Source organism: Onychomys torridus, chromosome 7 (assembly GCF_903995425.1).
Source record: "Onychomys torridus chromosome 7, mOncTor1.1, whole genome shotgun sequence".
Taxonomy (NCBI): Eukaryota; Metazoa; Chordata; class Mammalia; order Rodentia; family Cricetidae; genus Onychomys; species Onychomys torridus.
This window is the reverse complement of record NC_050449.1, coordinates 96,141,854-96,157,014: the sequence shown is the minus strand read 5'-3', so window position 1 is coordinate 96,157,014 and position 15,161 is coordinate 96,141,854. Positions and strand designations below refer to the sequence as shown.

The following is a 15,161-nucleotide window of genomic DNA, read 5'->3' as shown; positions in this document are numbered from 1 at the left end:
CATATCAAGACATCCCTAAAGATGCAATAGCTGCATTTGTATCTTGGAAGTACCCAACAACTGTCTAGCTGGACTTAAGGCCCACTCAACAGGAAAGAAATGCCGGATACTAGAAATCTAGTCAACTACCTAGGGCTAGTGAGGTCATGGATCTTAGAGAAGAACCTGTTACAGCCCCTTTACTAGACCAGCACAACTCCTAACTACCTTGTAAATATTTAACCTTACACCCACAGAAACCTTCATCAAAGAAATTTCTCTTGCAACAGATGGAGACCTTTACAGAAAACCACAAGTGGTCAAAATGCAGGGATCTGGTGATCCTGGTGTACCAAGTCCCAAGGCTCAGGGAACCTCATGGAAAAGAGAAAGGAAAGATCGTAAGAGTCAAAGGACAAAGAAAGAAGTCTGATGAGAGCATGAGTCTCCTAGAAACAACAGGGAAGCTACATTCAGCAACATGGCTGCCTAACATTACAAGACTTAAAAACCACAACATAAATAGATAAGCAATGTGGGAGGGATCTCATGGGGGCCCCACTCCTAGACAGATAACTTCAGGCAACTGACTGCCGAAAGAGGGAGATTTAATTTTCCCAGAGATGAGTCCCCTAACTGAAAGTCTAACACCAGTGGTCAGCCCTGAAATTATACACACAAAAGTGATACTAAAGGACTCGGCAGGTTCTATTTATGTGTAAAATGCCTGTGTGTTTGTATGTGTGTGTAAAATAATAAAAAGAGTCCATCAATGTGAGAAGGAATGAGGGAGGAACATGGGAAGAGTTGGAAGGAATAAATATGGGAGGGACTAGAAGGTAGAAAAGAAACTACACACACACACACACACACACACACACACACACACACACACACACAGTCAAACAGACATACATGGTAGAGCAGAGCAGCATGCTCAGGAAACTCAAGGGAAAACTGCAGACCAGAAAAGTTAATTCAAACAGTATATTAAAGAATCAATGCCACAAAAGTTTTCAACGTTCAAAAGCAAGAACTACTCACGCCCACTCTAAGGAATCTACCAAAAAAATGATCCTACCAAAGCTTTGCGAAGCTTCAAAAAATGACAGTGAACATTTCAAACACACAAAGCACAATTAAGGCTGTGAAACTCATCACCATGTGAGAACTTAAAATGAAAAACAAGAATATTCCCCAGTTCATGGACTGGAAGGATGATTGCTTCAGAATGAAAGCCAGTATGATTTAAAACTAACCAACAACAAAAGATTAAGAAGGGGATTAAGAACACACTGACAATATTAACACAGCCAGGTATATACTACTGTGTTAATCCTACTCAGGAGGCAGATGCAGGAGGAGCACCCAAAGTTCAAGACCAGTGTGGTTCTACGTATCAAGGCAGCCAGAGCTGTTATATAGTAAAACTGCCCTAAAACCTAAAAAAAGGGACATCAAGCAAACACATAATATAAATACATATAATGTAAGAGATAAGATAGCAGATTAAACTCCTAGAACCAGAGTAGACAGCCCTCAAGCTAAAAAGCATTAAACAGGACAGGGCAGTTTGTAACATCAAAAGCCACAGTCTACATTTTGACTAATGCAAGTCATGCATGTCAGTGTGCCAACTAACATAGCAACTACTTACTAAAAACAAAAACCATGTGAGATTTCCAAAGAAAAAGAATTACCAACACAAAAATCTTGCAAACCTTGCTTAATATATAGGATAGGTAAATAAACATTAGAAAAGGATACAAAGGATTTAAGTCATCAAGAAGTTAGATCTTTTATATTAGATATGTATCAAACACTATACCTTAGATAAAATACCATCTTATGATAAGCCAATTAATTACAGTTAAGTAGAACATGGGCAAATCTACACAATAGAGGCTAAACAAATCCAACCAAACAGATCCAAAAACAAAAAAAACCCAGAAAACAAAACAGACTTTGGGGGCTGGAGAGATGGCTTAGAGGTTAAGAGCACCACTGGCTGCTCTTCTCGAGTTCCTGAGTTCAATTCCCAGCGATCACATGGTGGCTCACAATCATCTATAATGAATGACATTTGATGTCCTTTTCTGGCCTGCAAGCATACACTGCAGGCAGAACATTGTACACATAATAAATAAATCTAAACAAACAGACAAAACACAGGCTTTATAACACTACCTATGTAAAAGCCAGAAACAAGCATGACACAACTGTGAGAAGTTGTAGGGAGGGGAGCTACTTTTATGAATTAGAAATATTAAAAAGGGGCATGAGGAAGGGTACACAGTATTAGTAACTCTATCTGAACATGAACAATGGCTTCCCAACTACTATAATATTGAAATAGTGTCAGTACACTATTTCATTTAGCAGAGTATTGTTTTCTTTATTTACCATTTAAGGGGGCTGTGAACTGTGCACTTAAGTTATCTGAACCAGGCAGTGGTGGCCCACGCCTTTAATCCCAGCACTTGGGAGGCAGAGCCAGGTGGATCTCTGTGAGTTTAAGGCCAGCTTAGTCTCAGAGCAAGTTCCAGGACAGCCAAGGCTACACAGAGAAAACCTGTCTTGCAAAACTAAAAAAGAAAAAAAGTTGTCTGGCCTCATTTCATGACTTACCGTGATCCCAGGACAGGAATGGTGAAGCTCAGAGTTCACATGCTGTCAAAAGGCAGCACAAGGCAGGGCCAGCCTGACTCCAGGATAGTGGTTTGCCTCTGCTTAAGGCTCACGGGGCAGAGCACTAATCACAGAATTTTGAAAGGGATTTCATGCAAAACCAGAGGACTCTAAAGAAACCATTTTGTCTTAAGAACTACCAGAATTGGTAAGATTAAAGGTATACATTAACCTGGAAAAACTGTCCTGATATCAAATTAATATTTATTTTTAGAAGATGAATCATCTGCTACTAAACACAGTAATAAAAATACCTAAAACTTACTTGTTTTTTTTTTGTTTTGTTTTGTTTTTTTTGGTGACTAGAACCCAGGGTCCTCTCATGTCTGCCAGACCACTATTCTATATGGATCTAGAATGCTCTTTTAAAAACAAACAAATGGGGTTGGGGATTTAGCTCAGTGGTAGAGTGCTTGCTTAGCAAGCGCAAGGTCCTGGGGTTCAATCCTCAACTCCAAAACAAACAAACAAACAAACAAACAAACAAAAACAAAAGTACTTTCTGAGGCAGACCATGAACTCAATATGTAACCTAGAAAAGTCTTGAACTTATGATCCTCCTTCCTTGGCTTCCAAGTAACTGGAAATATAGGCACTACTACCAGGCCCAGCCAAAATACTCTTTCTTAATATTCTATAAGCAAACTATCAATAGGCAAATGGGTTCAAGAATACAGAAACCATAGGCAATGACTTCAACAGCTACTCAGAAGGCCAAAAGCTCCCAAATGAAAGGTAGAAAAACAATGCCTTAGGGATTTGAAAGGAGACTATTTGAAAATGTTTTTTTAGCCTTTGAATTGTGGATAAATTTCCAAAGGTAACAGATGACACTGTTAAGAGACAGAAACACCACTTATCTCCTCTAAGAGGAAGGACTGGAAAGTTAAGGTGCCATGAGGGACTTTCAGAAAACCAGCCTAAGGCACACTTAACTCGTGCCTCAGAAAGGCAGCAACACATCCTCTATTTTAAAGCTTACAAAACCATTTCATTGTACTAGTTCATTTCAAAGTTATGCTCAGAGGCTAAATGATCTACCTAGAGCTGTGTTCATGTAGCAATCTGGGACTTGAACCCAGGGCCCTAACTTCACATTATATGTAGACACAGCTATTATCTCAGCTCTGAGCACTTATTTATCAACATCTTTGGAAGACTTTACATTACAAAATTTGGTGGTGATGCACAACGTGAGGCTCTACCTTTACAAACTGAAAAACCATTAGCACTTCAAGCCTTACCGTCACATCAAAAGATGGCTTGAAAAGTTTGTCCTTGGACAGAAACTTTGATGGTGTGTCCAGGTGTAAGGAGGGTTCCTTAAGTGGCTTCTTAAGTGCTGAAGAGGCTGAGTCCTGCTTACAGTGCTGAGATATAACAGCGTGGAAAGCTTTACTCTGAAAGCGGTTCATGTCCAAAGGTGTAACAGCCATTTTTCTGTGCATTTCTAGATGTGTGTCGGGATGTCCTGGAGAGTCTGGATTTGGATTCATTACATTTGGTAGCTTAGTTTCTAATACTTGTTCTATAGATTGAAAATGAAAAGAAACAAACCACTAATATCAGCTTTTTCTTTCAATTGAGGCAAAATGACACTTGGATATTTTGTTAGGTTCTACATGTCTGGGTACACTTTAAACCATAAAGTTATACTCCTACTTTCCAAGAAGCAAACCAGACGAACTTATTTTTAAGACAGGTCTCAAATGCTTTTGCAGGTGTGCCTGACCCGTTGACACTGCAATAAAACATTGTCATCTTCAAAGAGAACCCAATAATCAGAGTTAAGAAACAACCAACTAAACAAACAAACAAAAAAAGCCAGGACTTGGAGAAGAGGCAAGCAGATCTCTGTGAGTTCGAAGCCAGCCTGGTCTACAAAGAAAGTTCCAGGACAGGCAGAGTTGTTACACAGAGAAACCCTGTCTTAAGAAACCAAATGAGGTTGGGGATTTAGCTCAGTGGTAGAGCGCTTGCCTAGCAAGCACAAGGCCCTGGGTTCAATCCTCAGCTCAAAAAAAAAAAAAAAGAAAAGAAAAGAAAGAAAGAAACCAAATGAAAGCAAACCAACTAACCAACCAACCAAACACCCAGTTATTTTTTGTGTGTTGTGCTGCACTTGAAGCCATCTTTGTATGACTGCGGAGCACAGGCCACAGGTTGGACATACCTGCTAAGTGACCCTCCTGCCTCTGCCTCACAAGTGCTGGGCTTCAGACAGCCACTACAAATCCCAGCTTCGAGATGATATTAAAATATATGCTGAGGACTGAACAGATGGCTCAGTGGGTAAAGTGCTTACTTTGCAAGAACAAAGACCTGAGTTCAGGTCCCCAGCACCACATGAAAGCTGGGTGCAGTGGTGTGCACCTGTAATCGCAGTACTGGTGGTGGAGGCAGGCAGATCCTTGGAGCTCACCTCATCAGTGACCAAGTTCAGTGAGAGACCCTGTCTCTAAAACCAAGGTGGAGCATGATAGAGAAAGACACATGATGTTGACCTCTGATCACACAGATATGCACGTGCAAACATCACACACATAAATAAATACAAATAAACACACACACATAAATACATGTGTACATGAATGTAATATAAGTATTGAATTTTACACACACACATTAACTGAAACATAATTATAAACTCATTCACAAAAACAAAAAACAAACAAACAAATTTATCAACCTAGTCAAGAAAGACACTGTAAGAAGAAAATTCCAATCCTCGTGGCAATCAAACAGGTCTACTCTGTCTAGGTTAGTAGGTAACAGCTCAGAGTATTCCCAAGATGGAGACTGGCCTTTGCAGTCTACCCAGCAACACTACCACTTAGAAGCTACTTGGACCCTCCCACCTCTGCCTTCTACTTTTTTAAAAAAATATATATTTATTTATTAAAATTTCTTCCATTTTCCATACCAACCCCAGTCCCCCCTCCCTCCCTTTCTCCCACCTCCTCACCTCCCTCCCAATCTGCCCCCATCCACTCCTCAGAGTGGGTAAGGCCTCCCATGGTAGTCAACAAAGTCTGGCATACCAAGTTGAAGGAGAGCCTAGCCCCTCCCCATTGTATCAATCTGCCTTCTACTTTTGCTCAACTTTAATCAAAACACTTTTGGCTACTTCATGCCAGGTCCGTTACTAGACAATAAAACTAAAGAATTCACAAGACTTTACAGTTTGGAGGAGGAAGGAAAGCAAACCAGTTTCTCCAGGCAAGGAGAATCTTCGAAGGAGAAAAAGTCCAAAAATGAGACAGGACTGTTAACTGCGCAGTCAAAGGAGGCGTCTCTCCCAGAGGAAGGGCAGTCTAGCTAATGATAAAGGAAGCCAGCTGTGCTGGCTGGTTTTATGTCAACTAGACATAGGCTAGAGTCCCTGGGAAGCCTGTGGTGTATTTTCTGGATGGATGACTGATGTGGGACGGCCCAGTTCACTGTGGATGGTACTATCCCTGGGCAGATGGTCCCTGGATGGTATAAGAAAATAGGCTGAGCAAGCCACGAGGAGTAAGGGAGTAAGCAGCACTCCTCCATGGCCTCTCCATCAGTTTTTGCCTTCAGGTTCCTGCCCCAACTTCCCTAGGTGATGGACTACAAGTCGTAAGATGAAAAAAACCCTTTCCTCCCCAAGCTGCTTTTGGTCATGGTGTCTTGTTACAGCAATGGCACGTGTTAAGTCATCTTGAGGGGACACGCAAAAGCCCAGGTAAGCAGCAAGAACATATTAGCTACACATCATGCTAGTGTGAGCCATGGTAGGAACTTATCAAGATGAAGTAAGATAGATACTCACATCTTTCTACTTCAACACTGAAACCCTGAGTGTGTACTTTACTAGCTTTCAGATCATAGGGGCAGCACAGGATACAGCGCACACTAAGCACACTAAGCGCACACTAAGAGCTCACATCCATCTGGCCATCAATAACAAACACAAAACAAAGACTCACAGGTCTCACCATAAACAGCAGAAACAAATGAACTTTTCAAAGCAAGTCTTGGAACATTCCGATTTCAGAAACCATCAAGTTGAGAAACACATAAAAACAAACAGTTCTAACCTTGTTTAGGTGCACTGTCAACGAGAAAATGGTTTTCATCTGCTCTCTTTCCCATTCTAGCAGTTTCTAAGAGCCATGAAATAGTGACTGCCGGCAAACTCCACTTCTTTGCAGCTTCATATTTAGAACCAATCGGTTCTTTCACTATAAGATGTGTACTGGCGAGCATGCCTTTCTTTGCACTGGATTTGCGAACAAAGAATTCTTGAACACTAAAATTGACATGGAAAAGAAAGCAAATGATCACACATAAATTAGCCTACAAACTAAGAACACAGTTTCTTTTATAATAGTGGGACTAGTTAACCTCAAGAAAACATATTCCTTTAATCCCAGAGAGAGGCAGATGCAGGGAGATCTCTGAGTTCAATCAAGGCCAGCCTGCTCTATACAGAGCTTGTCTTGAAACAGGCCCCCAAAGAAAACATACACTAATTAAAAGATGATAGACTTTTTAAAAGTTTTTTTTTTATTATGAATGTGTGCATGCGCATATGTGTACATGTACATATGTGTGCAAGTGCCTGTGGAGTCCAGAAGACATCAGATCATCTGGAAGTAGAGTTACAGCGTAACTCAGAGCAAGCAGCCCAACATGGGGTGCTGGGAAGGGAACATGGGTCCTCTCCAAGAGAGCAGCACATATATGGAACACCATCTATACCTTCCTACCAAAAGGAGTATAGAACAATCTTAGGAGCACAGTAACGGTATAAATGCCTATCTTTTTAGTCACTATAACTTCCCAAAGCATTTTCTCACATCATCTGAATTGCTTATCTCACTTTCTGTAAATCTCAGTGTTTTGCAGGCAAGGGGGAAAGGAAACTAAGTGACTTAGTCAAGAGTGAAGAGCATTAAGGGAATACGAGCAGAAACGGAGCCCAGCACTTGAAACTGAAACCATCAGTCTTTCCTGATTCTGGGTCTTAAGGCCGATTTCCTGTCTTCCAATACTGTCTGACTATTTCCAATAGTTTTCCGGCTCCTATTTAACATTAACACAACAACCCATGTGCTATGGTGATAGCTAATCTTGATTATCAACATGAAGGGATCTAGAATCACCAGCGACAAACATCAGAGCATGTCTCTGAGAATGAGAATGTTTCTGGGAGGTTAGGAGGCACTGAAAAACCCACCCTAAATGTGGGTGGTATTATTCCAAGTCTCCAATGTCTGTTGACTCCTCTCCCTGTTGGGCTCCTAGGACAGTGGTTCTCAACCTGTGGGTCATGACCCCATTGACACACCTCTATCTTCAAAAATATTTATGATTCACACCAATAGCAAAACTACAATCATGAAGTAGCAATGAAAATAATTTTATAGTATGGGGGTCAGCACACCATGAGGAACTGTAGTAAAGGGTTGCGGCATTAGGAAGGTTGAGAACCAGTGTCCTAGGAAGACACAGATGCTCTACTAGGTACACCGACATTTTACCTTCCATGGGCACACTCTTTACATACAGGACTCTTCTTTTTCTTGTTTAATGCTTTTTGACCTGAAGTCAAACCCGTGACCTCCTTTTTGTTTGTATTTACTTCTACCTTTGGCCACCATTTCCTCCCAGAATGTTGAGTAGGCTATCTGAAGGAATATGCTCTTTATGTTCTTAATTTAAAAATATTTCCCATTAAATATGAAGTTGGTTAATTGATATGTATTGATATACCTGATTTCTACTTTTTTTCAAATGCTACTATGTAATGACCAATTAGGGAGGTTGAGCTACTGCAGGATTTTGCAGGTAACTTTTTAATTCCTTTATTTCCAAAGTGTTCCTTGCATTCCTTGCAACGTGCTCCATTTGCATTTCTGGTTGAAAAGAAGAGAAGCAATGGATGCATATTAAAAAGAAGGAAGGAGGAAGAAGGAGGAAGAGGAGGAAGAGGAGGAAGAAGAAGAAAGAGGAAATATCCTTGTAGCACACTGAAAGGCCCAATGCTTAGACAAGCACAATTCAGTAACAGCCCACACATCACTATTAATCATTCCCTTGCATGGTGACTAAGCCAAGGGGGAAATCAATGCCTATGCCTTAAAAGTCTGCCAGACATCCATCTAGCAGTATACATCTCTCTGCTTCCCGGAGCCATTATAGACACAATACCTGCTCATCAACCACACAACAAATAAAACCCCGGCCAAATGTAATTACAATACTTTCCATTAAGTCAAAAAAATAAATAAAACATGATGTGATTGGGAATGCCATAGTAGAGCCCCTGCTTAGCATGTGCAAAGCCCTCAGCTTGATGCCTAACACAGTGTGTGTGTGTGTGTGTGTGTGTGTGTGTGTGTGTGTGTGTAACAGACAGAATGAAAAATATTACATACCGTGCTCCAAGGTGACTTGCTAAGAATACCAAGGAATCTCTCTCTGCTCCAACACACTGACTGAAAGAAATCACACAGTCCTTTAAAGGAGTCATTCCCGACATTACCGACACTGGTGTGAAGAGGGGATTCGACCTGGGATCAACCAGTGTCTGGTAATCTATACATGTGACCTTTGGAAAACAAAAGCAAGAAAGCAACTGTAAGTAAGAAATACGTGGTCAAGACAGGCTCAAGTTACAATCCTAGCAACTGTTGTTTTTAAAAAGGAATTTCACATGGACAGTCTCAGCATGTTCGTTCTCAGCACACTCCAAATGACAGAGATACGTAGACATTAGATCTTTGTATTTGCATATTAAGTCAGTAAGATGAGTGCTATAGCAACTGGAAGTTACTTTACATTTCACCTTTATCAGTGTCTTAGTTGAACATCTTCCCTTCGCTCCTGAGACATTAAAAAGTGCATGCTGTGCACCGGCTGTGAGGAAGGACAAACAGCGTGAGGTCAGACAGGCTACAAAGGCCTCCTGACAAGGAGTGCTGCTGACACAGCCTGCGACAGCAGCTTCCGCACGTCAGTGTTAGGACCGAGAAGAACAGACCTGGAAATTCTTTAAAAGGTATTTTATTTTATTTTATTGTGTGTATGTATGTGCGAGAGTGTGTGTCTGTGCACTGAGGGCAGGACCTGTGGAGGTCACCAGAGCTGGAGTTACAGGATGAGGACCAAGAAGCTGAAGAGTTTTACATTTTTAAAATTATTGTATGTATATGCAAATACACGCACGACAAAGTGCACAAAGGTGCATGTGAGAAGGAAGGAGAGGAAGAGTATGTGCAGAGAAGTCAGAGGACAACTTTTGCAAGTTCTCTCCTTCCCGCATGGGTTCTGGGTAAACTTGGGTTGCCAGGCTTCCACAGCAAGTGCCTTTACCCACTGGGCCATCTTGCTAGGCAAACTGAATTGCTTCAAAAGCACGCATTAAGACCTTGCCGCCAAAACTCCTTCAGTCTTGGATTTCTAGTCAATGTTTCTTACCAGCCATGTGTTTGTAACGACGTCTCCCACAGCTGCTTCTACTTCACACCCCAGCAGCGGAACCACAGCATAGTCAGCAACAATTCTGCTGGGAAGGGACACAATCTTTCCAGCATGTTCTCTTATGATGTTTACAATGTTACACTCATTTTCAATACTAAAACCCAAAACAAAGAAGCTCTTTTGGCTAAATAAGCCTTCCTCAGGAACTGCAGAGCCATCAAGGAGGCAACGACTGACTGAAGACTGGTCTTCTGCTTGCACAGAAATGTGAGTGGAGTCATCACAGGGCTCAACTTGAGTAGAATCACTGTCAGGCCCAACTTCAGGCTCTATAGCTTCAACTGGAAAAGAAAAAGGCAGGGTCTCTATTTGACAATTACTAGACTTAAGAGTTTATTTCCACAGAGTGTGGTAATGCACAGCTTTGATCCCGACACGGGAAACAGAAGCAAATGGATCTCCAGGAATTCAAGGACGAATATTACAAATAATGGCATCTTCAATTAAAAACACACTGTCATGTCTGCTCTAAGTATGAAACTAGAGCAGAAACCCAATTTTGGACTGAAAATTACGATGTTCTAATAAACATGTCTTTTCAGTAGTTGGTTTTTTTTTGTTTGTTTTGTTTTTAAGACAAGGTCTCTCTATCTAGTCCTGGCTGTCCTGGAGGTTGCTATGCTGGCCTTAAGATCCTACTGCCTCTGCCTCTAGAATGCTGGAAATAAAGGTGAGTGCCACTGAATAAAATTAGGAAAATAATCAAAATCTTTGTTCCCCACAATTAAAAAATTATGATTCTCTAAGAATTGGAAACTGTATATGTTACAGGGGTAACCGAGAACTATAAAGTATATATACTTTATGTAACTTGAACTAGATACACTTGGCCCTTGTGGAACAAGGTCTGTAACATCAACTGCTCAGAAGGCTGAGGCAGTTGATGTTACAGGCCTATGTGCCCTGTGGAGGATGTCCAAGGCCAGACTAGGTAGGCCTTAAAACTAAAAATAAAGAGGATAATAGCTCAATGATGGAGCCCATGTCTGGGTCAAACCTTAAACAATAAATAAACAAGTAAATAACCTAGATACAAAATTCAAAGAATCATACACACACACACACACACACACACACACACACACACACACATAGACACCCACACATAACACAAATGATACAGAACCAGGATGGATTTCAACGGAGGCTCTTGGCACAGTGGCAATGCTCTACTTGCATAAACAGACAATGTGGCCATTCATCACAATATTCTTTTTTATATATCAAATATTTCACAATACACTTTTAAAAAGGAAAAAGTTTATTCCTAACTCTATGCTGGTAATCTACCTTAGCACACTGACAAAACCATATGCTGAGACAGCATGACAGACTTCTTATATCCCAGTCAGAGGGCATTTGTTACAAGCTTATGTGATAACAATTAACACACAGATGCCAGAGAGATGGCTCAGTGCTTAAGAGCATGTACAGCTCTTACAAAGAACCTGAGTTCTATTCCCAGCATCCACAGTAGACACAAATGTCCATAACTAGCTCCACAAGGATCTCATCTCTGGCCTATGAAGGTGTTCACGCTCACCCCCACCTCCCAATTTAAAAAAAAAAAATAACAAATTCATACTCAAACCAAACATAGAGCTACTGTGAGAGAGCTCCAGACAGTGACGATTAAATGATTCTGAGCCTGATGGCCTTGTTTAGTTAGAAAAGGTTACACATCTAAAACCTTTTGGAAATAAAGAAGTCCATAGAAGCCAGGTGGTGCTGGCACACAACTTTAATCCCAGTACTTGGGAGGCAGAGGTAGGTGGATCTCAAGGCCAGCCTGGTCTACAGAGTAAGTTCCAGGACAGCCAGGGCTACACAGAGAAACTGTGTCTGGAAAAACCAAAAAATAATAAATAAAAAAGTTCATAGAAAACTTGGCAGATATTATACATGTATACATTGCCTCCTAATTATAAATGCTAATCAACTATTTCTTACCTACTGTGGAGTCATTATTTACATACTGAGCGAGCAGATCCTCATCAGCTTGCTGGAGTTTCTCATTAGGAGCAAAATCTTTCTTAGAGAATGTGCTGCTCTTTTCTAAGACAATTGTCTGGTTTGCAGGCTGGTCTGAAATTGGAATTCCAGCTGGCTGGTAGTTAGTGTGGATATATGGCTCTTCAGGGAGTATATATCCTTTGCTAAAACACTCCAGCAACCACTTTGCTCCCACTACGTGAGGCCTGCAAAAAGAGCACAAAATTAAGCTCTGGTCTAAGTGAGGAAGACCATTACCCCTCTTACCATGCATTCCCACAGCTGCACAGACATGCAAACTTAACCCAAATCATTCCAGTACAAAGTGGTCTGAATTAAAGACTGACAGGACCTGTGGGATGATTTGCTCCAAAACTGCCTCAGGTCATCCTCATAATCTCCCACAATTACATGAGTTACATCTTCATTAAGCTGATTAAATCGAACTCCACCACCACTGTTAATAAGCCTTCTCAGCTTATCTAGTTTTCTGCCACTAAAACCACAGAGGTATATCTGCAAACAAAGAAGATGTGCTTTGGATTAACATATTCAACAGAAACAAATTTGCAAGAATTCTATATCCACTATGTGTAAATAAGACACTTTACACATATTTTGGGATATGTAAGGAGTGAAATATACCCTGAAATTAATGCACATACACTCATAACTGGCAGCTAGCAAATCCCCTCAATCTATTTATCTTCCCCCCACATACACACACACAGTGCTGGACATCATCACTCACAGCTTTTACATGAGTGCTGGGGATCCAAATTCTAGCCCCCCTGCTTTCATAGCAAGTACCTGACCCACCTAGCCATCTCCTCAGCCTGAAACTGATATTTTTAAACATCTGTTTATAGTCCCTCAACACTGGCATCTTTCAGTAGAAACCTGAAGGAGGATTGAAGCCTCAAATGAATTAGAAGACCAGACTTCGGGCCGGAGAAATGGCTCAGAGGTTAAGAACACTGACTGCTCTTCCAGAGGACCTGAGTTCAATTCCCAGCAACATGGTGGCTCACAACCATCTATAATGAGATCTGGTGCCCTCTTCTGGCATTCAGGCAAACATGCAGGCCGAACACTGTATATGTAAATTTACAAAAAAAAAAAGACCAGATTTCAACAGACAGCTTCTCAAGTTGTAAATAGATGAATTCTTGTAAATGTAATATTTATCTTTCCTGAAATTTCTATCTAGTTGATTTCAACAAAAACATAAAGTCAAAGAGCTGAGCACAATGATTTGAAGAAATATGCACACAGGGATTTTAACTATAAAGGTGTATGTTTAAGCCAATTAATCTATATAATTTTTTTTCACTTTCATTTTTCAAAAAGTTCAAAAACTGACATTCTATTTCCATATGTCCCAAATCATCACTATTACTAGAATAAATCCTAACAAAAATTAAGAATCAAATGCTTCCTACATGGAAAGAAAAATTCAAAGTCACATTAGAATTAGAAGTACATTCTAAGACTTGAGAAAAAAATTACACAAAGTGCCTTTTTGCCCCACCAGTAAGTTGATAAATCTTAGAAGGATAATTGGCCCTTAATAATAACAAAACACAATTTAACTTTGCCTGCTCTGAGAATGAATGCATGGCCTAATCATCCTACTAATAGCACTCTATGAAGTAAGTATGTGGGTCTACGAGATACGATGTTTCCATCACAGATCTTATATGCACACACTAAAAATCATCTTAAAAACCCAAGAGTAACTGAACAGAGAAATAATTTATAAATCAAATCTTCTTCCTTCTATTGCTGGGAACTTACCCCAAGAACTCGGACACTCTCAAGAAGGCAGACTTTAAGGTGACAGTAATGATGACTAGGACTCTGGGAAAGCATTTTATTATTATTTTAAATTTACATTTATTTCTTGTGTGTGGGCAAACCACATGCACGTGTCAGGGTAATTTGTGGGATTGGGCTCACTCCTTCCACCACATGGGGTACTGAGGACTAAGCTCAGGTTGTTGGGCTTAGCAAAAAGCACTTTCACCCGCATGGCCCTAAAAAAGGATCTGAATCTTCTAAGTATTACCCTCAAGATAATAGCCATTTTAGTTATTACTGGGAATTAAGTGATATTTTAAATAACATAATGTAACATGAAATGATTAGTGGTATTAATATATTACAAACAATAAACGATAACTACAAGTGAAATGTTTTAATGTAACTGGTAAGATTTCAGAGCAGAGTTGAGTAAAATGAACTTTGATGTATAACAGATGAAGGTACATCTGAGGCACAGACTCACAGGCACAGTATGAGCACAGTGAGTGCCGGCCTTCTACTTCTAGAGAGTTTGTTTACGTTCAGCAAGTCCAACTAAGAGGGGTCTTCAGAGTCAGGCTGAGGGTGTGTGTATGTCTGAGCCACACTGTAGCCCCAGCTGACTCTAAACTCAGGGCTAAAGATTATTAGCATTTACTGAATATTATACAATAGACATACCCGACAGCCATCTAGCAAATCTTCAGGTGCTTGAAACACACTGATGTCCAGATTTTCCAGGTTTTCAAGTGTACATTCAAGTTTGCTAGTAGTTGAACTGAACATTGTTTCATTCACACAGCTGCCATTTATGTTGGATATATGGCTGACATCTGCCAGAGTACGACCTACATATATAAAAATAAATGATAAATTCATGAGGTTCAACAAGTCATTACATGCTTCCTTACAAATGATCTTTTCCTACAGTCAAAGGGGTATGAACAAATTACAAAGATTCAGAGGTTTTTTTTTTTTTTTTTTTTTTTTTTTTTTTTACTGAAATCTTGGTAACAAAGTATGAAAAGTAAAATTAAGTCTCTTTCATTATTAAAGTGAAAATAAGTAATGTTTCTTTAAAGTGGCTTATACCCCATAAAAATGCAGTTGCTGGCCTTAAGGTACAAGATTATTGCATTTGGAAAAAAATTATTGACAGTTTTGCTAAATGGTATTTCTAAAAT

General features: G+C 40.2%; 1 protein-coding gene across 1 annotated transcript in view; it reads right to left on the bottom strand.

The window, feature by feature from the left end:
- Topbp1 (DNA topoisomerase II binding protein 1) overlaps nt 1-15,161 on the bottom strand; it is a 50,838-nt gene that overhangs the window by 21,374 nt on the left and 14,303 nt on the right. The window contains exons 8-14 of the mRNA XM_036192658.1: nt 14,659-14,825; nt 12,527-12,690; nt 12,133-12,380; nt 10,120-10,463; nt 9,078-9,250; nt 6,735-6,946; nt 3,912-4,195 (exon numbers count right to left, since the gene is read on the bottom strand). Coding sequence (XP_036048551.1) covers nt 3,912-4,195; nt 6,735-6,946; nt 9,078-9,250; nt 10,120-10,463; nt 12,133-12,380; nt 12,527-12,690; nt 14,659-14,825 — 1,592 coding nt within the window. The remainder of the gene's footprint in view (nt 1-3,911; nt 4,196-6,734; nt 6,947-9,077; nt 9,251-10,119; nt 10,464-12,132; nt 12,381-12,526; nt 12,691-14,658; nt 14,826-15,161) is intronic.